This window comes from Mustela nigripes, chromosome 4 (assembly GCF_022355385.1).
Source record: "Mustela nigripes isolate SB6536 chromosome 4, MUSNIG.SB6536, whole genome shotgun sequence".
Lineage (NCBI taxonomy): Eukaryota > Metazoa > Chordata > Mammalia > Carnivora > Mustelidae > Mustela > Mustela nigripes.
In genome coordinates, this window is record NC_081560.1 from 28,145,937 (window position 1) to 28,169,295 (window position 23,359).

General features: G+C 39.4%; 1 protein-coding gene across 10 annotated transcripts in view; it reads left to right on the plus strand.

The window, feature by feature from the left end:
• Positions 1-23,359, plus strand: part of CADPS2 (calcium dependent secretion activator 2) — a 528,014-nt gene that overhangs the window by 456,933 nt on the left and 47,722 nt on the right. For 4 of the 10 annotated variants that reach the window (XM_059396493.1, XM_059396490.1, XM_059396492.1 and 1 more), the window contains 6 exons: positions 5,543-5,684; positions 5,810-5,929; positions 10,635-10,790; positions 12,573-12,720; positions 13,401-13,415; positions 18,980-19,054. In XM_059396493.1, coding sequence (XP_059252476.1) covers positions 5,543-5,684; positions 5,810-5,929; positions 10,635-10,790; positions 12,573-12,720; positions 13,401-13,415; positions 18,980-19,054 — 656 coding nt within the window. The remainder of the gene's footprint in view (positions 1-5,542; positions 5,685-5,809; positions 5,930-10,634; positions 10,791-12,572; positions 12,721-13,400; positions 13,416-18,979; positions 19,055-23,359) is intronic. The other 6 variants (XM_059396491.1, XM_059396499.1, XM_059396494.1 and 3 more) reach the window with 3 other exon arrangements.

Consider the following 23,359-nt stretch of genomic DNA (forward strand, 5'->3'; position numbering starts at 1 on the left):
CACTGAGAACTTGCCTCTTCCAATGAACTGTGAGAATGGGTGCCTTGGAGAGGCTTGATTGGGACAGGTGGCAGCCCAAATCACAACCTATCCTGACTAAACCAGATGGAGAAGAGAGAAGCACTCATTCTGGTGCCTGGGGCTAAGTAGTAAGAGGGCTTTTGACAGTGTGTGATAGGAGCAGAATGCAAACTGGCATATGGGCAACTGAGAAAAAGAGCATACATTTCCATACACAAGTACAGCGCATGTGTATTTCCCGTCGCCCTGCCTTTTGACACCATGCTTTCTCTTGTCCTTCCTCGCCCCTCTGCAGATTTTCTTTATTTCTCCTCTTTTCTCCTCTTCTCTCTGTTTCTCCCTCTTTCTTTCTTTCCTTCCCTCCCTCCCCATTCATGAGTCTAATTACCAAAGAAATAATACTGCCAGTTGCCAGTTTTCTGAGACTTTGGAAAACGGGTCTATAATTTAATTTTTTAAAAAAAAGTAAAAAAGGAACACTGCTGAAACATGAGCAGAATTTGGCCAGAATTAAGCATTTGTGACCGGCCTTAGGAAATATAGGAACATTCCGTTTTCTCCCCCTATCTTCAGGATGTGAAAGTTTGATGTCAAGGGTCATGACTGAGCAGAAAAAACCTCCCTCTGCCACATTCATTAAAATATGAGACCTAAAAATAGCCAACATTCATATCCAGCAGAATTTCTAGCTGTCTGATCTTGGACATGGATCAAAAATAGATGTTCATGCCAATATTATTTAATACTGCATATTCTATGAAGAAATATGCATAGAAAATATGAAGAACTAGCAGGCTTCAGTATGTTCCTGAAAAATAATGCGGTCATCTTAATGTTGTATCCATGTAGTTATTCATTCAACAAACATTTGAACACTTGCTTGGAGCCAGGCGTTTTGCTGGATACTAAGAATACAGATACGGTCCCTCCCTCAAAGACCTTACACACTTGTAGGAAGAAGCAGAAGCGTCAACAGGTGCAGAAGCATGCTTTGGACCACAGTGGAAGCCTGCACAGGGTAGAGAGTAGACAGTTGAAACCAGTAACTGGGCAGGGGGACAGGAGAACAAAGCATTTCCAGAAGAGTTTGGAGGAGTTAAGTGTAGACTTGAACTGAACCATGTGAGTCATTATGGCTGGACCACAGGAAATATGGAGGTCAGGACACAGAGATGAGCCACCAAGCTCCTTTTTAAGATAAATCATAGATGGCTTTCATACCATGCAAAGTTTGTTTGCATTTGTTGTGATGATCCACCAAAAGATATAATCTTTCAGAAGGGCAATTAGTTTCATATTTTGGCCAGCCTGTCTGCTTTGAGATTTGAAGAAGATGGTTGACAAAGGGAAAATTGGGATCCTGAAGACCACTAAAGAGATTAGTGCACTAATCAAGGCAGGAGATGAGAAGATTAGAAGTAGGGCAACAGGGGCGCCTGGGTGGCTCAGTGGGTTAATCCTCTGGCTTCGGCTCAGGTCATGATCTCAGGGTCCTGGGATCGAGCCCCGCATTGGGCTCTCTGCTCGGCCGAGAGCCTGCTTCTTCCCCCCTCTCTCTGCCTGACTCTCTGCCTACTTGTGATCTCTCTGTCTGTCAAATAAATAAATAAAATCTTCAAAAAAGAAGTAGAGCAACAGCAGTGGTGCTGAAGAGGAAGGGACGTGTGAAGAAGGACGTTAAGGATACAAAATACTCTGAGTCATGGGTATTAGAGAGGGCATTTGTTATGATGAGCCCTGGGTGTTTTATGTAAGCCATGATCAACGAATTCTGCTCCAGAAACCAATTTTGCACTGTATGTTAGCTACTGTATGTTAAATTTAAATTTAAATTAAAAAAAAATACACAGATCTTGATGACGAATTGGATATAGGAACTAAAGGCCAAGCCTGTGGTATAATCACCAGGTACTGATATATAGTGATCTAGTGGACAATCTGTTTTCACTCCCATGGTGGGAATACAAGAGAAGGAGGCTTATTTGACAAGTTGATGAATTCAGTGCTTATCAAGCAGATCAAAAAAGAGAGCTCTTGCTAGAATTACATTTGAGTCAACTGGTACTTAATCTTAGAATCATTATAACATTTAATAACCACATTGAGTGTTGATTCTCCTATGTGCTTCTTCATTTTAACAAACTAAGTATGACTTAATAGCCAACATGCATAATCTCTAAGTGTATAATAAAGAAGCATTTGAATTGATGAGGTAGAGTACTCATTTTTATTTGTAAATGTAATAATTTCTTAAGTGAGTGTGTCTTGGACTAGTTAGAAATAATGACAGTGCTTAATGGCACCTATCAAGATGTAGAGCCTTTTGGTCTTTCTGTTTTTATTATTAGTAGGCCACATAAATTAAGAGTTAGGCTATAGTCTAGCTGTGTAGCAATGCAACGTTGTCCAGCTTTCAATATATATTATAAGCACATTAAATATTTTCATAGCATTCATTCATTTTGAATATAATAGTTTTCTTCAGTCTCCTGACTTTTTCATAGTGTAACTGAGTTTTTCAAAATTCTAATTGTAGAAACATAATTCGTCTAAGATACAGAGTAATGCATATTTATTGGATACGCAAGGAGGAAGGGCGAGCTCTGAAGTGGAGAGCCAATAAATTCAGATATGGGCATATTTTTTTAATTTGCTTACCACAATGGTTGAGGTGGTTTGATTGAGAATATTTCATCCTTAATGTTCAGCATCTTATTTAGGTGACATTTGGCAAAAGAAACTGAACTGCATGATCTATACAGTACCTTCTAGCTCTGTGATTGAATCTCCAGGAATAAATAAAGCTCCTTTCAGTGTGCTAATGAAAACATCATTAAGAGGAGGGCACGTGTTGCATGGAGCACTGGGTATGGTACATAAACAATGAATCTTGGAACACTGAAAAAAAAATAAAATAAAAGAAGAGAAAATAAAAGAAAGTACTCCACGAAAAGAGAACAGGTTATTTGTGTTTAAAGGCCCTGAAATAATAAAAACATAAAATGATTTTAAAAAGATAACATGAGTCTCCTAAATAAGACATTTATCTTTAATTATGATTATCATTCCCACTTTAATAGGAAATCTTTTAGCATGTAGATAAGCCAGAAAAAAATGATTTAACCACAAAAAATACTAAACTAGAGTAACTAGAATTAGAAAAAAAGAAGTGTTGTCTTTTCCTCTATATTTAAAATTGCTTCCTACCCCCACTTCTTTGTGTCTGTAGTTTTCCAGCCTCTCACAAATTTCAGAATCCATTAAAACAATAGTCATGCCACTGTGGTAAGCATCATACACTTTGCCCAAGTTTTAAAACACTGTTTAGCTTTTGGGGTATTTTTGCCCTGAAGAAGATTATGTGGGGCAAGTGGCATATGTAGCTGCGTGTTTGATGAGGTTTTACTTTAAAATTTCTAGTGACTAGATTTCGTACGGAAGCATATACAGCAATTCCAAGTCATAAAAGTGAATGGGATCCCTGAGAGACTTTTCCCCATCTTCCGCCTCTGCTGCCCTAATCCAGGTCACCGTCACCGTCGTCATCATCCTCATCATCCTTTACCTGGTCTGTTGCCATCAAGACTGAGCATGAACCGTCTTCTGGGCTTCCGCCCTTGGTCACCTACTCCATTTTCCACACAGCAGCGAGAGATATTTTATATCATGGTACTCCTCTGCTTAATAATACTAAACATAATGATGCTTCCCTGTGTACTCAGTAAAACCCCGTATTTCTCCCCATGTCCTACTCTCTGGACATAATCTCGGACTGTTCTCTCCCCTCTCTCACTCTACTCCTGCCGCACTGGCTTTCTCGTCCTTCTGGAAGTACACCAGCTTGTTCCCTGCCTGGAACTTTCGTACTAGCTATTTCCTCTGCTTGGAGATCTTTCCTCCAAATCTCCTGTGAATGGCTACCCTGTCACTTAGGCTTGATTAAAATACCATCTCTTCAGGGGCGCCTGGGTGGCTCAGTGGGTTAAGCTGCTGCCTTTGGCTCAGATCATGATCTCAGGGTCCTGGGATCGAGTCCCGCATCGGGCTCTCTGCTCAACAGGGAGCCTGCTTCCTCCTCTCTCTCTCTCTCTGCCTGCCTCTCTGCCTATTTGTGATCTCTCTCTGTCAAATAAATAAATAAATCTTTAAAAAAAAAATACCATCTCTTCAGAAATACCTTTCTCAGCCATGATGTATATTTTTACATGAACCTGTTCTCACTTTGAGAGTCCAGAAAAATTACCGCTGGGTTTAAGATATGTTCCCTTGAGAAACAAATATGTGCCATCATCTTAAAAGTTACAAATGACTTATTGAAATTACTTAACATTACTTAGTGTTTTCCTACAGATTCTCTATTCTTTCATGGTACAGCATAGACACATACTGACTATCTTGGTCCGTTCAGTCTGTTATAGCACAATACTAGAGACTGGGTAACTTATAAACTACAAGTTTATTTCTCACAGTTCTGGAGGCTGAAAAGTCCAACATCAAGGTGCCCACAGATTTGATATCTGGTGAGAGCTTGTTTCACAGATGGCTGTCTTCTTACTGTGTGCTCACATGGTGAAAGGGTGCGGGATCTCTCTGAGATCTCTTTTATGAGAGCACTAATCCTCTTCATGAGGACTCTGCCCCCATGACCTAATTTCCCTTCAAGGACCCCACCATCACATTGGATGTTGGAATTTCAACATATGAATTGACAGGGGCGTGGGTGGTTGTGACACCGTCTATCGCTAGCACTGACTTTTTTCTAATGAAATTGCATCCTGGGCATAGAAAGCACCCACTTCCTGGTATAGGGAGGTGCCCCTTAACTATTACCTACCTCTTTGATAGTCCTATCCCAATAGCAGAAATTCTAAGACTTGCACAACTGCTTTAGGTAAGATGTCCCACAGTGCATTTCATTAAAGACAAATGGACACCCAAAAAATGCATATAATATGCTGTTTCGAAAGATACTTGTAGAAAATTGGATGACTAACAAGAAAATCTAAAAATAACTGAAAAGTTCATGAATCTGAATAGGTAGTCCCAAGGCCACAGTCATCCTGCTGCTGAATTAAATAAGTGTATCTCTTAGAATTCATCAAGCTTAGCTCTTAGAATTGAATGGGTTTAGCTCTCCCGTGACATACCATCTAGCCCAGGGATTGTAACTCTCTTTATTGCTCTATTTACATGTGTCAAGACCTTCAGGGTATCCAGCAGCTCCGTTGAGTCTCTAGCAAGTGGTCATGTGCCTCATGTGTTCAACCTCTTAGAAAGTAAAGACAGCCCACCTGCCAGGAAGATTTTGTCGAGATATAATCTGTTTGCATGCTGACAGCCATACCTAGGAGGTTAATTTTACTTCTTGATAAGCTTTCATGATATATTCAACACGATATCATCTGTATTTTATACCCGTCCTTCTGTGTCAGACTCTTTCAGGAAACGTGTTTTCACCCCTGTCTCCCCAATGCCTGATATGATCCCTCTGACGAACACTGTTTCTGCTTGACTATTTCAGCACTTTTGTGTAATGGAAAATTTCACAAACATTTGCAAGAAATCTTTGTGCCCTTGGTTGTCCGCTACGTCGATCTCATGGAGTCCTCCATCGCCCAGTCAATTCACAGAGGTTTTGAGCAAGAGACATGGCAGCCTGTCAAGTAGGTATCTTGCCTAGTGTCCATAGAGCATCTGTCTCTTCAGTCCTGACCTTATGACTTTACACATGGCCATCTGTAGTTATTGCTTATGGTGGTCCCTTCCCACGTTGTCTGTTTCTTTACAGGAATATCGCCAACAGTCTTCCCAATGTAGCTCTTCCAAAAGTTCCAAGTCTGCCTCTTAATCTTCCACAGATTCCTAGCTTTTCTACTCCTTCGTGGATGGCTCCTTTATATGAGTCCACGTGTGTATCCCTCACTTATTTCCTGGTGGTGTGTTAGCTAGTGCATGGCCTGGGCTGTGTTCTGTGCACATGTGTTCAGATTGCATGGCATTTATCATCATTGGTTGAGGAATCCTATGTTTTAGTGTTGTGTGAGTTTTTTAAGCTATTAAGCGAAGCTGAGCAAATTGGTAATAAATGATACAGATAAAACAAAAACAAAAACAAAACAACCCCACTCACTGGTTCAATGTAGTTCATATGGGATCTGTAGGTGAGAGGTCATTTTGTGACCCAGGTTGTTCAGGCAATCGCTATGGTAACAGCGCGTCTCGGAACCGTAGTTGGCTTCAGCTTTGTTACTACCCGCATAGTTTCTCTTGTACACGTAGAAAACCATCATTAAGAGTCAGGTCAAGGATATGTTTTTCTATTTTATCTTAGTCGTACTTTTATTTATTTATTTATTTTTAAAGATTTTATTTATTTATATGACAGACAGAGATCACAAGCAGGCAGAGAGGCAGGCAGAGAGAGAGGAAGGGAGGGAAGCAGGCTCCCTGCTGAGCAGAGAGCCTGATACGGGGCTCGATCCCAGGACCCTGGGATCATGACCTGAGCTGAAGGCAGAGGCTCTAACACACTGAGCCACCCAGGCGCCCCCTTAGTTGCACTTTTAACTAATATTTCCGGTTGTAGAGAAGTGACTGTCCTTCATTTCCTAACACCACCAAGTTCCTCTGTTGTCCTTTCATCTATCAGTTGATGTACTTTGTTATTTTTAAATAATCTTTATATCATAAAATCTATATCTGTTAGTTCCACCCTGTGATTCAGCCCACCTATTGCAGATTCGGTAACTAAACGTCGCTAGAACAAAAAGGACACAGGCTTTGAAATTCGACTTTAGGTCCCAGTTTAGTAATCATTAAATCTTCCTTAGCCTCAGTTTCCCCAGTGCTAAAAAGGTTATGACTCCTAATTTAAAGACATTCTTGTGAGGATAAAAAAGAAAAATAAATGATGAAAAGTGCGTGGCACATCCCAGGCTCTCAATAAATAATAACTACTCCTATGCTACATTATGATTTTTATCATTATTACATCCTCAATCATCATTATTCCTAACTGTACAGTTTTCAAATGTATGAGCCTCAGAGCAATCAAATGAACTCAATAATGGTCCATGCTTTGCCCAAGGTCTCATATGACATCAGCTAGAAAAAATAATAATTAGAAGAAGAAAAATAGCTACCACTCATTAAGCACTTACTATATTCCAGGTTAAGGGCCAAATCCTTTATCTCAGTTAAGCCTCATGACAACCCTGGTAGGTAAATGTCATTGTCCCCATTTTACAAATAAGGAAACTAAGTCATAAAGAACTTAAGAAAAAGAAAAGAACCTGCCCAAGGTCCTACAGTAAGTCAGGGAAAGAGGCAAGCTTTGAACCCAGGTCTGGGGGACTGTAAAGCTCTCTCTCCTTATTCATGTATTCGGCTTCCAGAGAATATACTGGCTAAGAACTTGCCCAGCATCCTTTCTGCCTGTCCTCCCACCACTGGTAAATCTGCTCCCAGTCAAGGCTACATACCCTCAAGAAAAAAGAGACCAGAATAACTTGTGAAATAGCTTAGCGAGATCTCTCCAAGTTAAACGTCATCGCTGTGCCCACAATAGCTACCAGGAGGTTAGGTTACATGTGAATCTCTTTCTTTCAGGCAAATGCTTTGAGCAGCTTTAGTGTATAGAGTCATGTCTGTGTGTGCTTGGCAGTTATCTGGGAAGTATAATGTATCTTTCTAAGTTTATGTGTTTTGTGCTCCTTAACACTGTTTTATAATTTAATTCCTCTCCTTCTTCATTCCTCCTCTGTTTAACACCCTCGATTTTAACCAGAAACATTATTTTGGGCATTACCTTGTGATATTTAGATTTTTGGGGGGTCATTTTTTGGCTTTGAGGTATGTGTGAAGCCTGAATCTCATTTGTTGGGAGCCCCATCTTAAAATGACCTGCATCTCAGGACAGGAATCATGACAGATTGTGGCTTTGTAAATAAAGTGCTCATACTTTCAGCATTCTGAGTAAATAAAAAACCTGTTTTACAAATTAATCACTGTTATCTTTACCTGCTAAGATTATCAACATTAGGCTCTTCACAGGGTGCTCAAAATTACTTATAGTGCTATGATGTAATCACTAGTTTTTTGGGGTTCTGAGTGGGGTTTTTTTTTGCTAAAGATTTTATTTTTATTATTTTTAAGTAATCTTTAACCCCAATGCAAGGCTTGAACCCATAACCCCAAGATCAGGGGTCTCCTGCTCCACGGGCTGAACAGCCAGGCATCCTTAGTTTTTTGAAATTTTGTTATAAAGCATTAAATTATAAAACATAAATAAATAAATAAATAAATAAATAAATAAGAAGCCTGTTTCACATGTAAGGAATTAAAAACAGAACACAACCACGGCTTGAAAGGTACATTCCTACCTACCTATATATCAGTATCACCTTACAAGGTGCTTCTCCATTTCTTCCCTCGCAGTTTTTGTTTTTTGTTATTTTTGTTCTTTAGCTCTAAAAGTAGATATCACTAAGATAAGTTTCCTACTGGTATTTTAGGAAGTTATCTCAGGATCCATTATTCACATTTGAGTTCTTTAATCTGTTAATGATACTTTCTGCATAGGTCAGGGATTAAAAGTAAATTTAAGATGAAAATTTCTGAGTAAATTGAAGGCTATAAATTCTAGCTCAACAGAAAACCTATTTACATTTTTATCCATTTAATTATAACAAACACTTGTTACCTTAATTATATTCCTAATTAAGCACATTTATCATTTCATAGCATCCAAAAACAAAAGAAACATATATCCATACTCTCTGTGAAGACTTATTTGTCATGTTACAAGAGTCCATTTTCAATCGAATTCCATCTTCACTATTTCAGGTTTTGCTCTGATGATGGTTTTTCTTGTTTTGTTACTTTATTAAGACTACATATCTGCTTCAAATAGTGACCTTCTCCTTCTCCAAAATAAAAAATTATTAGTAGATTTGCTTTTTTAACTAATTAGGTTCAATTACTCTTAAAATATAGGTTCTCCAATTTACCACATTGCACACTATGAAATAATGATGGTTATTTATAATAAATAATTATATTATAAATAATATTATAAATATTATAATATTATAAATAGTGATGGTTATGGACAAATAAGAGGATTTTGCCTGGACATTTTTTTCCCTCTGATTTTTATTATGTATGTGGCAAAAGGGAAAAATAAATGTGTTTTTTTCTGACATTTTACAGCAACGTCAACATGGTGTTGACTATTTCCTTTGTTTAATGGTACTTTGGGGGCACTGATTTTTAAAGTTACGAGATACTGAGTAAGGAGCTGTGGATGGTCCTTTGAGAAGTGAACTCTGAGCACGTCTTGGCTAGGCAAGGAGACCATGAGGAGTTACTGGCAGGTTGGGAGGAGGAGCACAAAGGAGGTTGGTGATGCAGGAAAGATACTGAGGTGGAGGTGGGGGAGGGAAGTACACATTGAATTCACCAGGGAAGGAGCTGTTTTTTTAAGCCACTAACCAAGATGTATTTGGCTAAACAAAGTGGGTATTTAAAGAATTTTTTTTTTAAGAATTTTATTTTTATGAAAGTTTTCCACTGTGCTCTCGTGATAAATTACTTCATCTCTCTATTTTTCTTTTGCACACTAACAATACAATTTTTAGGTTAGTCTATGCTAAGCACTTATAGGCAAGCTGAGGAGAACTGAATCACACAGCCCCTTTTTCTCCTTTTGTTCTCTTTTACTATTAAGTTTCAGTGTGTTTGAACATAGGATTATTTTACTTTCAAAATTTCTGTTTCCCTATTGGGCTTTCTACTTGCATAATGGAAAGCAGTAGTTATTATCCTTTGCCCAAATATATGTATCTTGCTACAAATTACCTTCATGCACGGTATGAAACTTTAGTCTCCTAGAGTGATTTTGCCACAGGCCCCAAGTTAGACAGATGGAATGTTCTGCCTTCCGAGCACCGTGGATATCATTTCCTTGCTAGGCTGTGTGTTGTACTGTTCGGTTTCCTTATGAGCTAGAAAAGTCACAAAGCATTTCAAAGTGGGCCTGAGATTTGCTTCCCTCCTCAGCCTGTTACTCTACTTCCACTTCCCCTGTCCTTGAGAGATTTGCGATCTGTACACTGTGCACCTGTCTGCAGACGGACAGAAGGCGCTGCGAGGACAGAGGCACGTGTGTGTGCACGAAGGAGTGAACCTCCTGGTGGCAGTCAGATGGACTTTCTTACGTAAAACACACTCTTTGAATTTCCAGGAAGAAATACTTCTGTATTTATCTGTATCCTATAGATTGGTAAAAAGCATTTAACGTGTTTGTTCTTCTGTATATAATTTGATTTCTTTTCCTTAGTCAAGTACCCTTATACATTCTACCCCTTTTTATGAAACCTTACTATATTCATTTCTATTTGCGCTTTTTTTTTTGCCTCACCGTATATTCATTAAGAAGTGAAAAGGAAGAGATTCAGAAGGTTGAATAAAGAAATGACCAATTATTAGAGATTTTATGTGATACTTTTTCATTAATGGCAATTGATACAGAAAGGCAAAAAACAGTGTGTTGGTGATCGTCACAGCGAACAGTGGAAGTTCACGATGTTTTTCATGTTTCCTTTTTCTTCTAGCAATGGCTCAGCAACATCAGAAGACCTTTTTTGGAAACTCGATGCCCTTCAGATGTTTGTCTTTGATCTGCACTGGCCAGAACAAGAATTTGCCCACCACTTAGAGCAAAGACTTAAACTAATGGCCAGTGATATGATAGAGGCCTGTGTCAAAAGGTAGACCTGTGTTTTCAAGTTGCTGCTTTGCACACCAGCACCCAGAGGAGCGCTTTTCGCCGAGTACCTGTTACTTAGTGGTCGCAAGGGAAGGTTTCGATATGTACTACCACTGCAAAATTTAATGAACATTGCGTTCTCAGACCTAAATCCTGGGGCCTCTTGTAACTGATAAAATTTGCCTGAAACTTTTTTTTTTTTTTTTTTAACACACCTTCTCACATTGCCTTCATCAGTAACATCCATACTATATTAATCATCTCTTTGGTGCTTATGGTTGTCTCTCTGGGAATACTGTGCTTTCAATTCCCGAGGCAGTACTTGCTGAGACATATGGAAAAGGTCTGTTAAGTACTTGATGCATTATGCGCAGTGTCTGCTGTGAAATGGCGTGGCAAACCCAGATTATGATCCGTGCCATCAATGGTTCTATTTTCTGGTATTCCCTTCGCACATGGAATGAGTTCCAACTATCCAGTTATATTCTTCAGAACTGAACCCGAAATAAGTTAGGAGGCTTTGAATTTCTCCAAAAGGGCTTTCATTTTCTTTAGTAGTTCTTAGAAAATCAGCACCGAATCTCTAATTAGCCAAGCAGTGTTTTCCCGTTGCCCTCTTTCATGATAGGTACGGAACGATGTGGGCGGCGTATTGGAATAAACACTGCTGGGAGCAACGGAATAATCCTGAATTCTTCAAAATTAAGAAAAATCCTGTCTTTTTAATGGCTTCCTAAAGCAAGGCCACCAATTAGATTTCTAATGTTTTAAAAATATCATTACTGTCCTATGCGATTCTAATGTCTCAAATCTGTGGGTGTTCTTTGGCTACTTCCACAAAAACAATTGCAACACACTTTCTTTCAAACGCCTACCTACAACTTTGGGTATTTGAAAGAAAACCTAAGAGACACGAAAGAATGACGCATTCTCTATTGTACATTCATTATGTTTTAGAGTTTTCCAGACGTGTACTTTTTTAAAAATGTGGTAAACCCCTTGCTCAGATTTGTTCTGCTTTAATGCGGAGAAGCAAGTTTTTTGTTTGTTTTTTGTTTTGTTTTTAAGATTTTATTTATTTATTTGACAGAGAGATCACAAGTAGGCAGAGAGGCAGGCAGAGAGAGAGGGGGAAGCCGGCTCCCTGCTGAGCAGAGAGCCCAGGACTCCGGGATCATGACCTGAGCCTAACACAGAGGCTTTAACCCACTGAGCCATCAGGCGCCCCGCAAGTGGTTTTTATACTTGGAAATTAATTCAGGCAGTTAAGTAAAACTAAGAGGTGTTTCCGTAAAAAGATTTACACTAGCTGTAACGAATAGTTTCCTTTGGGTAGAGATACTGTCTGCATGACTGCCAAAGCTGTTTAATATAAAATAGCTCCCTGGTCTTTTTTTTTTTTTTTTTAAGATTTTTTTTTTTTAAATTTATTTGACAGATCACAAGTAGGCAGAGAGGCAGGCAGAGAGAGATAGGAGAAGGAGGCAGGCTCCCCGCCAAGCAGAGAGCCCAATGCGGGATTACGATCCCAGAACCCTGAGATCATGACCTGAGCCGAAGGCAGAGGCTTTAACCACTGAGCCACCCAGGCGCCCCAGCTCCCTGGTCTTTTACATGAGACACCTGAGACAAGAAGAGCATCTCAGCCCCTCGCTCGCAAGCAATGCCACACTTCTTATTTGCATGTGTTAAATCAGCATCTTGTAGTGTTGATTTCACTTTTACTAAACAGGTGAGACATATTTCTGAATTTCTTACTCCAAATTCGTGTTTTAATGACTAGAACAAGAACTGCATTCGAAGCCAAGCTGCAAAAGGCAAGCAAAACCACCGAGTTGCGCATCCCGGCTTCCGTGTGTACAATGTTTAATGTGTTAGTCGATGCCAAAAAGCAAAGCACCAAGCTTTGTGCCCTGGATGGAGGACAAGAGGTGAGTGAACTGAGTGTCAGGTACAGATAGGTACCCTGACAGAGGAGGGTGCTGGAGGCGGGTTCCGGAAGTCTCTCGCTTGATTAGATGAAAAGACCCAAGTCCTTCAATAGAGGTGTTTGAGCTTTTCTGGACTGTAATAATGGAAGGCCCTTTACCCCTTTGCTCATGTCTTATATGAAGACTGCCCCAAATTTTACACGTGTCCATTGAGGCTTTTAACGGCTTAGGTGTTGTGTATTTACATAAACCTCGCTTTTCACAAGCAAATAAGAAGGCTGGAAAGCTACCTGCTTTGTTTAGACAAATCTAGAGTACCCAGAGCTTGCATTCAAAACACAAGGCACAGAAAATAGCACATGAAATATTTTTATTTACACAAAAGTTTCTGTGTTTTAAAGATCAAGTAGAAATGTGCTAAAAAAAATTACTTATTTTTTTAAATAAATGTCCCATTTTTTTTACTTTGATTCATGTTTTGTTTGGTTCTATATTCAGAAACACAGCTTACTTTACCCCGTGATTTATTTTTGTTAAGAGTGTTGATTGGGTGAAAGTGGATCAGTTTTTCTTAGATTATCTGTTTGACATTTTGTTCATTGTAATTACTGTTTCATCATTTCTTTACTCTTCCCCGATGTTCATCGTCTTTTTTTTTTTTTCTCCATGGCATGATCCAGTTTGGTAGTCAATGGGTAAGTCCTTTTTTTTTTTTTTTTTCGTAAAAACACACTTTTATTTGAATTATTATTTGTGTAAATGTGCCCTTTTTATTTTCATCCTTTCAAATTAATATAATTAATTCCATTTTCAGATTTATGTTTTCCATGTATGTTTTTAACACTAATAGCTTATTATAGCATAGCAATACCCAGAGACACATTAAAACACATATAAATACTTATGCCCTAAATAATGCCAGGGGAATGTTTCTTTCCTGTTAGGCTGCAGGATCTGCAAACTGCTCTTAGATTTTTTTTTTTAAGGATAAAATTATTTAAAACAAAATGAACTCACCCTCCTTTAAACAAATTCAGAAGCAGTATGATTATTAATATTTTCAAGATGCATATACCTATAGTATATACTTTCACCGATACTAGAAAACTTTGGAGCTCTGGATGACAAATATATACTATTCGGGTACCTCTAAATTTGAGGACCAGGAGACCATTCCTAAGGCCACTTCATGCAGAAGTCCCCAGTTGTGGATCTCAATAAGGTACATGCCCACCAGTGATACACTCTTTCTTCCTATTCGTGGCCTAGGAAGTAACCATTCTCAGAGATGGGGAAGAGGCAGGCCTTTGTGTCAGGAGCCTTTCTTCTCCTAAGAGAACAAAGTTGTCTTGAATTGCCACCCAGAACCTCAGAGGAACGTGATATGAAAAATTTTATGCATATTAAATTAACTGGATATTATGTATACTTACCCATCTTATATATGTGTTTTGATATGTTACAGTGTTTTGTGCTCTATGGATATGTTAAATCTTACAAGTCTTGTAGTAAGATGCAGTAAGACACTCAGGGTGACTCTACTGGGCTGACAATTCTCATCCAAGCAGAAAGGCTAGGTAGCTCTGAAAGAGGGTAAGAGGGCCCATTATTTGTGAATGTCATACTTCTCTAACCCAGATGTAGACATTAGCTATTTGGCCATAATTTATGCACATGCACACATATTTCATTCTTTGAGCAATTCAAGGGGAAAAGATGTATTTCTAATACTGTAGCATACAACCTTACATATATATTAAGTAACTGATACGTGTTATAGAATGTTCAATAATTATCATTCTGAATGCCTGCAACATGATTTATTGCCTCTAGTCATCTGAAGAGGCAGCTGGCTTGGATATCAATGGCTCATATCTCTATCTTTTCATGTTTTTCGATATCCAGATGTAAGTCTTTGATGGTCTACTCAGAAATATTGTCTTAAGTCTCTCCATAAGTCCATCCATTTCTTATCAGGTTTATAAGATCATCTTTGCCTATTCCTGTTGATATTGGATTTATCAATCTGTTTTAATATACATGGCAGTACCTGACACATAATAGGCACTTAGTAAGTAGTGCTTGAATGACCAGACTGATTTCTTGTCACCACTTTAAAAATCCTCCCCTTTAAGAAACAACTCTCGATAGTACCTCAGAAGAAAAACAGGCACACAAACGAATGACAAAACATTGTTGCATTGTCAAATGGTTCTTTATATTAATAGGTAAATGGCTTTGAAAAGTAATCTGCTACTGTTCATTATATTCGCACCTGTACCTTCTCACCAGAGACAATTAGTACCCCACAACTTTCACACGATTAATATAATTCAAAATGTGCAGGTGTAAAACCCATTAGCAACTGTGAAAAGTGGTTAGCAAGAATTTCAGTGCAAAAGGACTTTATACTTTGCTTTTAATCACCAATAAATACACCCACATAACTGCACAGGCTTTCCCTCTCTGTGCTTGAGATAAGTTTTGGAATTGAGGCAAATTAGCAAATGCATTACATGCAGAGGTGAGCCAGTGACCTCATTCTGTAGTAAGCAACAAATTAAAAACTAGATTATTACAGAATTTGGAGCCTTGTAAAATATATGCTTCTATAGATAAACCCAGTAGGGATAGTTTTCCGAATTTTAAGGAATTCTCTCTCCAACATCTTCAGTAAATTTGTTACAAGTCGTTGCTGAGATGAAGCCTTCTCAACTCCTTTTCCACAAGGCAGCCCCTTCTGTGCTCCTGAGTTAAGATTCTGTTTTCTCACATGGCACCTGAGGAAAATGTGCTCAACCGCAGCCCGGAATGGTGTTTAATGGAGTCATTAGTGAGCGAATGATCTGCTCGCGCGACAGCTGTGTGTAATGAGTCAGCAGTCTCAGGCCAGTTCCTCAGGGACAGATGTTGGGACCACAAAACCACCCGTGTTTAGAAATCGTTGTTCTCTACCAACTGCATGGGTCTCACTTAGATGCCCCCACATCCGATGGGCCATCCATTGAGGATGGAAGTACGTAAATGCTCCTTGTGTAGGATTTGTTCTCACCTACAGTAGAATGCTCCCATTTCCAGAACTGACAATCCAGTACCTTGAAAGTTCTTCCCAAGGGAAGGACCAAAATCTTTTAAGAATGCTGGATTGTACTGGCATCTTGTCAGCCTCCATTTCTGGAGTGTTTATATTAACCACAGTCGGGCCATGAGGATAGGTACATGAGTATAGGGACACCAGGATTTCACACCCGTGTTTGATCGCTGAATTCCCTGGACTCCATGAAGTACGAACTTCTTAAAGGTTAATCTTGATCTAAAGTCAGCATCCGCTGCTGGAGGAGCACATACGCTTTACTTTTGGGGGCAGATGTAGGGAGAATTAGTCAAAGAAATGGGCTGTGATTTGCCAAAGCCCTGGTATATAGGATTATCAACCTGACTTGAAATATTCTGATTGAAATTTTATGGGTTTTTATCAGACAAAAAAACTTGGCAGATTCTTATCAAAAATTAGATGTGTTGATCTAAATAAAATATACCAATTTCAGGTAAAGTAATGTAAATATGCAGATAAAGTCTTTTCTTCTCTGATCTCTATTGGTGTGTCTGTGTTTGTCTTTGGAAGCTATAACTCATTCTAGCTAACCTTCTAGCATCTCTGTGTGGCATATGTGAGCTATTCTCTTTGTGGAATGTACATAAGAAATATGAATTCTGAGGCCAGCGGGCCACTCCCACCCACAGTGCTTCCAGACCACCGCCACGGACTGTGCAGCTAGGACAGATTCTGGAAGCTCCTGGCACTTTTAACATTAGTGAAAGTCCCAGCTAATCAGATAAGTCAACAACAGCAAAATCTCATGTCGTAAAAACCTCACAACCCTTATGCTATTTGTGTTTGCCCCTTGGGTGGTACATTTAGTATCCTTTTCTTCCTTTTTAATTTTTTGCGTTTCTCTCTCTACCCCTCTCCTCCTCTTTCCCTGTCCCCTCTCCACTCCCTCCCTCCATCCTTCTCTTCTCACTGCTTTTGGCCCGATCAGGTGTCAAAGAAAACAGCAGTCTACAGGTGTATATTATAGGAAAACGTGATGGCTCCTGGGATCCATGCCTTTCCCTGCCTTTTGATAAAAAGGGTCGAAGGAACCTCTTCAGTAGCTCATCTCTTGATTTTAGGATATGTCCCAATTGATCCAGTCCAAACGTTTAAAATGGAGAAGCTCAACAGTTTTATATCCAATAGCCTTTTGATGACATTTGATTACTCTTGAGTTAAAAAAATGAACATAGGGCAGGGCCATCCGGCTGGCTCAGTCAGTAGAGCACGCAACTCTTGATCTTAGGGTTGTAAGTTTGAGCCCCATATTGAGTACAGAGATTACTTAAAAATAAAATCTTTTAAAAAATGAAACTTATGGAAAATACAGAGAAACCCTGAATATATCAAGTATATATTTAATCACTCCGAGGCCTGGGCACCTTGATCCGTGTGTGTTCTGTGGCACTTTCCAGGGAAGAGGGAAGTGAGAAGCTTGGAGCCCATCACCTCTATTCTACCCCAAAGAGGAGCCTCAGTCTGGTATTTTACTTCCTCCTGCTGCACAGACACAGATTTGGAGAGAGACGTGTATGAAGAGAGAGGGGCAGGGAGGGAGAGGTGGGCAGACCTCATTTGCTTAAGCTCCTCACACCAGGTCAGTTGTAGAACTGGCTGGAGCCCCGGACTTCTGGTACCTTTGTCTGGAGGGCGTTTCCCAGCCACCTCCACTAGCAGCCAGACCTCCAGGCTCTTTCTCTTCTCTGTCGTTTTTCTTTACTGTCTTCCCTTTTCCTTCAAGCTGTTCTAAAAGCAAAGGACATGGCCCTACTCTAATAGAAATCCACGCTCTGTGTTTCTTTTCTAGTCGTCTGTGGGGAGCACAAGTTTGGGAATCAGTAAGTCTTTCAGGAAAACAGTCACATAATGTTTCCCTTCACTAGGTGAAATACATGCCCAGAAAGTTCCACACTGATGTGTGTGCTATTGATTTTAGACCACTTGTCAGCACACACGCACACACGCAGAGCAGAGAATTCCCATGCCCCAGAACGGGCCTTCCTGTTCTGTGTGTGCAGGTAGACAGCTGCTGGTAACGGTCTGAGCCTACGGGGGGGAAATCATTCCTGTGTATTCCAGAGCAGACCTACGCTGATGTTTTGTTGTGTGTGGAAACTTTGAGACATGTTTTCAGAAGAAAAAAATCGCTTTCCAAAACTTACATCCTAGGAAACCATTCATCCGGCAGCTGTTAAGTTGGTCTAATGTTTATACTGACCTGAGTACTTTTACTCTATGCATTATGTTAGCTGTTCTGAGAAGCCTTGAACCATCAAGATAGGGTTAGTCTTTACAAGTCACATTTTCTCTGAAGTGGCTATTGGGGACAATCGGCTGTCAGATAAATGCTTCTAAAGCAAGAATTACTGTTTAAATGAATGTGCCTTCACACACTGCCGAAGCTGCGGCTAATTTAAGAATGCAACTCTCTTGTATTCTCTAAGAGCAGAAAAGGAGGCTTTCAGGTTTATTTTAAATACATCTTTTTGATATTTACTTGAAGGCGTCTTTTTCATGAGGAAGCAGTGATAAAACTGTGGGGAGTGAGTGCTGTTTCATTATACCTTTTATGGCTTATTAATTTGTTACCATCTATTCACCTTTGTTGATGAAATTTTAATTTTGCCCTTGCTTGAGCATATTGTAAGGATTGTATAAACTGCTGCTCCCCGCGCTGACAAAAACGGTCCTTTTAGACTGAACAATTGGGAGCTCATTTTATTTCTGGAGCACATTTAAAATAACTTATGAATGAGAGTTGTCAGACATGAAATGCTGTATTAATTAAATCTTTTTCTAGTCTTTTTGCTTCTCCAGCTAAACCAACCCTTTAGAAAAATACACGGCCACCTTAATTATAGAGGAGAAGACAAAAAGTATCCTTCACATTCCTCTGCCTGAATAAGAATAAGAACCCAATTCATCTATATAATAACCCCATTAGCTGCTTAACTCAACAGTGCACATGGGAAAATTTCTGAGCCACAATGTAAAAAGTGTTGATTGGGTGGATCGTTTTCAAGGTTTTGTTCTTCTGATGTTCAAAATGATCAATTTAAGTAAATCTGATATGTGATAACTAGGAGCTTTAAAGCATTTATGACTTAGGACAAAAGTTTTGTGTCTACATCAACTAATACATCTTTGTCTTTTAATATCCAGCAACAATACCATTCAAAAATAGATGATTTGATTGACAACGCTGTAAAAGAAATCATTTCACTGCTAGTTTCAAAGGTAATGTATTATTTATTCATCTTTTTAAGTCAGACTCAAAAATCATTTTGCTGAGAATTTTTAGAAAAATCTGTCTCATGTTTCTAAATACCTAATGGAAAAACAGTTTTACAAAGAGATGCAAGAAAAGTTCAGATTTCAAGAAGAGTTCTGAACAAAATGTGGACACTGTTTGTCAGCAACTTTGATTTTGTGTTTACAGTTCATCTTGGCTTTTCTTGCAGCTGTTGGCTTTTAAAAATAACTCTGTCTTCCAGTAAGACCTTATTATTTTACATTTATGTTCTCTTCTTATGTGTCTATCTGTTTGGCTGATTCGAGTTGTCACCGGTCATTGAGTGGGACACAGTCATGGGGATGACTGTGCCAAGGCTCCAGAGCTGGTCCCAGGCAGACTGAGAAGGATGACAGTCTGAGGTTCCCCAGTCCGGGGAGGCTCTCATGGTTTCCGATCTGATGCTCTAAATATCTCTGACGAAGGCTATGGCCTGTCATTGTATAAGCAGAGATGAAGCATCAATGAGTATTCCATGGAATGATTAGACTATTTAAAATCCCACTAAGGTGGAACAGACCACCATGAGCTAACAGTCAAGATCCGGGTCTGGGGGAAAGAGACAGAAAATGGAACTCAGGAGGGTGAGGAGTCAGAATGGGCATGGTCCAGCGATACATTCACAGGAGCAGATGGAGCCCTTGCTCTTTGCAAGGCTTGGTCAGAGAACCCCCAAACAGGCCTCATAAAACAATCAGAAGAACGTACAAAAAAGCAAGGGAAGAAATGCCCCCAATTTAATAAATGAAGGACATGTTGTTTAGAAAAGAAAAAGCAGAGATGCCCAAGAGGCATGAAAAATGTTAAGCCTCACTCATCATTTATAAGGAATGAAGAAAAACTACAATTAACGTACCACTTTTTCTAGCAAATTAGCATAGATGTTTTTAAACTAACACTTGGTTTTAGAAAAGGTGAGGTGGGACACTCACACTTCCTGTCTGCCGGAGTATAACTCATTACAGCCTTCCTAGAGATAGTTTGGAACTATATCAAATACATTAACACCCTTCTACCTAACAAGTATTTTTGCATTTTTTTCCGATTCAGAGAGATGCACAAAATATATATATGTTGATATGGTCACATTACTTCTAATGAAAAATTGGAAACAACTTTAATATCTAACATGAAGGGAATGGTAAACTATGACACATCTATAATTAGAAACCATGCTTTCAGAGACTATTGATAAAGGAAAGGCTTCATAATATAATATGAAATGGGAAAAAAAGCTTAATATTTTAGAAATGGAAACTATTTCAGAAATAGAAATATTTAGAAACTCAAATCTGAATTTGCATCACATAGAGAAAAGAGAGGCTAAACACCAAAAAGTTGGCAGAGCTTCTCTGGATGGTGGGATTATACTTGATTTTGGAGGCAGGGGGATTCTCAGGGTTTGGGAGGGTTTGTTTGTATATTTCCCAAATTCCTTGGTAGCAAGTCTTGAGATGGAAAATAGCCACAAGGAAGATTTCAGCATAACACCAGCCATCCAGTTTGTTCCCATTCTCTTGACTTCCACCCCCACAGGAATACCTGCCCCTTCACATACAACACACACCCACCAACAAGTAGAAAGGGAAAAGTTGAACAGGGAAAGCATCCAGTGGGTGGGGGAGGGGGAAACCACTGGAGAACAAAGCTTCAGAGGCAGAGCAGGGCAGGTTTCCGTCCTCCTAGGGGCCCAGCATAACGGCTTGCCATACTGCACAGACAGCCCACTAAAGTGAGATGAAGTGAACTTGGTGCCTTCATTGTCTATGAGTCATTCAGGGAGAGTTTACGCAGATAGGAAATGACAATAAATGGTGGGTTTTTTTAAAAATTTTATTAAACAAAGAAAATAAGGCTCTATAATTCAATTCTTAAATGTTAGCAAGCCAAAATTACTTGAGGTCCATTTAAAATGTGGATTCCATGCCTACTTTCCAGCAGTTCTGAATTAGAAGTTTGAGAAGGGGAGCAGGAAGGTACATGTTTAATCAGATACCACGGTAATTTTGACGTAAGGGTTCAGTGAGCCGGACTTTGGGAAACATTGCTCTGATGAATCGCTATCCACGCTATCATGTGAAAGATCTTTAAACTCCAGTTTATTGTATTTAAAAACAAAACAACCCTCTAAGATAGTATGTTCGCATTTTTGTTGTTGTTGGAGAAATGGTATCTTAAAGGGGGATATTTATGAAGTACCAGTTGTGAAACTCCGATGGGATGGGCAGTTTTACCCTAATTCACAGAAACAAACATTATCCTCACAGTAGTCTACTAAACCGACCACACACACAATTAAGTAAGATAGTCAGGAACCAAACTTCTGAGCTTCAGATTCCTAATCCAATGTACATGCCGATTCTAGATGTCTAGGAAATCAGTGAAACGCAAAATACTCTAAAAATTAATACAGGCAACTTCTACATTTACTGTTTTTACCCTGTCAGATTTCAAGAGTCATATCCTAGACATTTTTATTTTATCCTAGCATAATAATTAACTCAATATAGAGTAGAACAGTGAATTACTTGCGTTGTATCCCAAATGTTTCTTCCCACGTTTTAGTTATTCTATGCATCGTGATGAATATGCTTGTTACGTTTGGTTAAGTTAGAAAGCATACGTCCTTCTTTTTACCTCCTCTCCTCAATCCCACCTCCATATCCTCTTCTTACTACACACATCTTCACAAATGATTGGAGAATGAGCCCGAGCTCTAGATCATACTTAATACTCAGCAGTATGTGCCCCAACTGCATGTACATTTCCATGCTAAGAAAAGAACTTGGCTTTCCATCTCTGTGTCCTTTCTCCACCTAGTACCTAAATGCTGGTAGCCCTTGGGTTGCCATCTTCCATCTTCTTTTGAGCTCATTCCACAAATTTCTGTCACTTTCACACTTCTGATTTTGTGTACTAACGATGCCCAACTCCGTGCCTAAGAGGCAGAGTGGAATCATGGTGAAAAGCCCAACTTCAGACCTGAGGAACCTAATGTCTTCATCTCAGAACATTGGGAAGCTGTGGAAGGGTTGGGAGGCAGCAAGTAAAGGTGAGGAATTAATCACATCTGCATTATAAGAAGATCCATCTGATTGCCTGTAGCAAATAGATTACAGAGAGGGTACTGTGGAGAGTGTTCTGTTGGTCTTTGGTGGACTAACCCAAAGACACGGAAGACATTTAAAGAGTGCTGTAGACTAAATGTTTGTGTCTCCCTACCCAAATTCATACGTTGAAACCTAATAACCCCAAAGGTGATGGTATTAGGAGATGGAGCCTCTGGGAGGTAATTAGGTCACGAGGATGGAACCCTCATAAATAGATTTAATGCCCTTATTTAAAAAAAAAAAAAAAACACCCCATAGAGCTCCCTAACTCCTTCTGCCATGTAAAAATGTGGCCAGAAGCCATGATCTCTAAACCAGGAAGGGGGTTCTTACCAGACACCAAATATACCATCCTCTTGTTTGTGGACTTCGCAGCCTCCAGAACTGTGAGAAATACAAGTGTGTTTGTATGACACCCAGACTAGGGTGTCCTATTACAGCAGCCCCAAGGTTAGTAATGGGGAGAGAAGGGAAAACCTAGCTTGCTCCCAGGAGTATGGCTGGAAGCACAACGTGCGTGTTGAAGCCATCGACTGACAGGGTGCCTGGAAGAGGAACAGATTTTGAGGGAAAGACCATAATGTCGTACTGGACGTGTGGAGAGTGAGCTGACTGATATCTGAAGGAGGGGAAGGCCAAGGAGACCATCAGATAGTTGAGTCTGGAATTCGGAGGAAGTATACAGAGCCGAACTATCAATGCTATTATAAGATTTCACCATTAGGAATGATTCTATATCAATGGCTGCTGTTTTAGGCAGATGTGCCATAACTCGAAACCCTATGGAGAAATGAAAATCAACCTTAAAAGGGAAAAAAGTAAAGATGCTTCTAGCCAGAAAGGGACTTAGATAATTTTACCAAGGGAAGAAAATGATAGTGGGAACATTAAATCTTGCCAAGGAAAGGATACCAAAAATGCCATTTTTATCACTACCTTATAATTTAGTTGACCAAAATGTGGGAGTGTCGGAGGATCTGAACTCTGGTCCTGTTCCTTCATGTTACCATCTGGGTCTCCCTATACAACTTCATTTCCTCATCAAAAAAGCATGAGTATTGGGTAACAAAAAATATCTATAGCCTTTTGTCAATCTAAAACAAAAACCCTTACATACATTTCCTTATAGAAGGCTCTGGG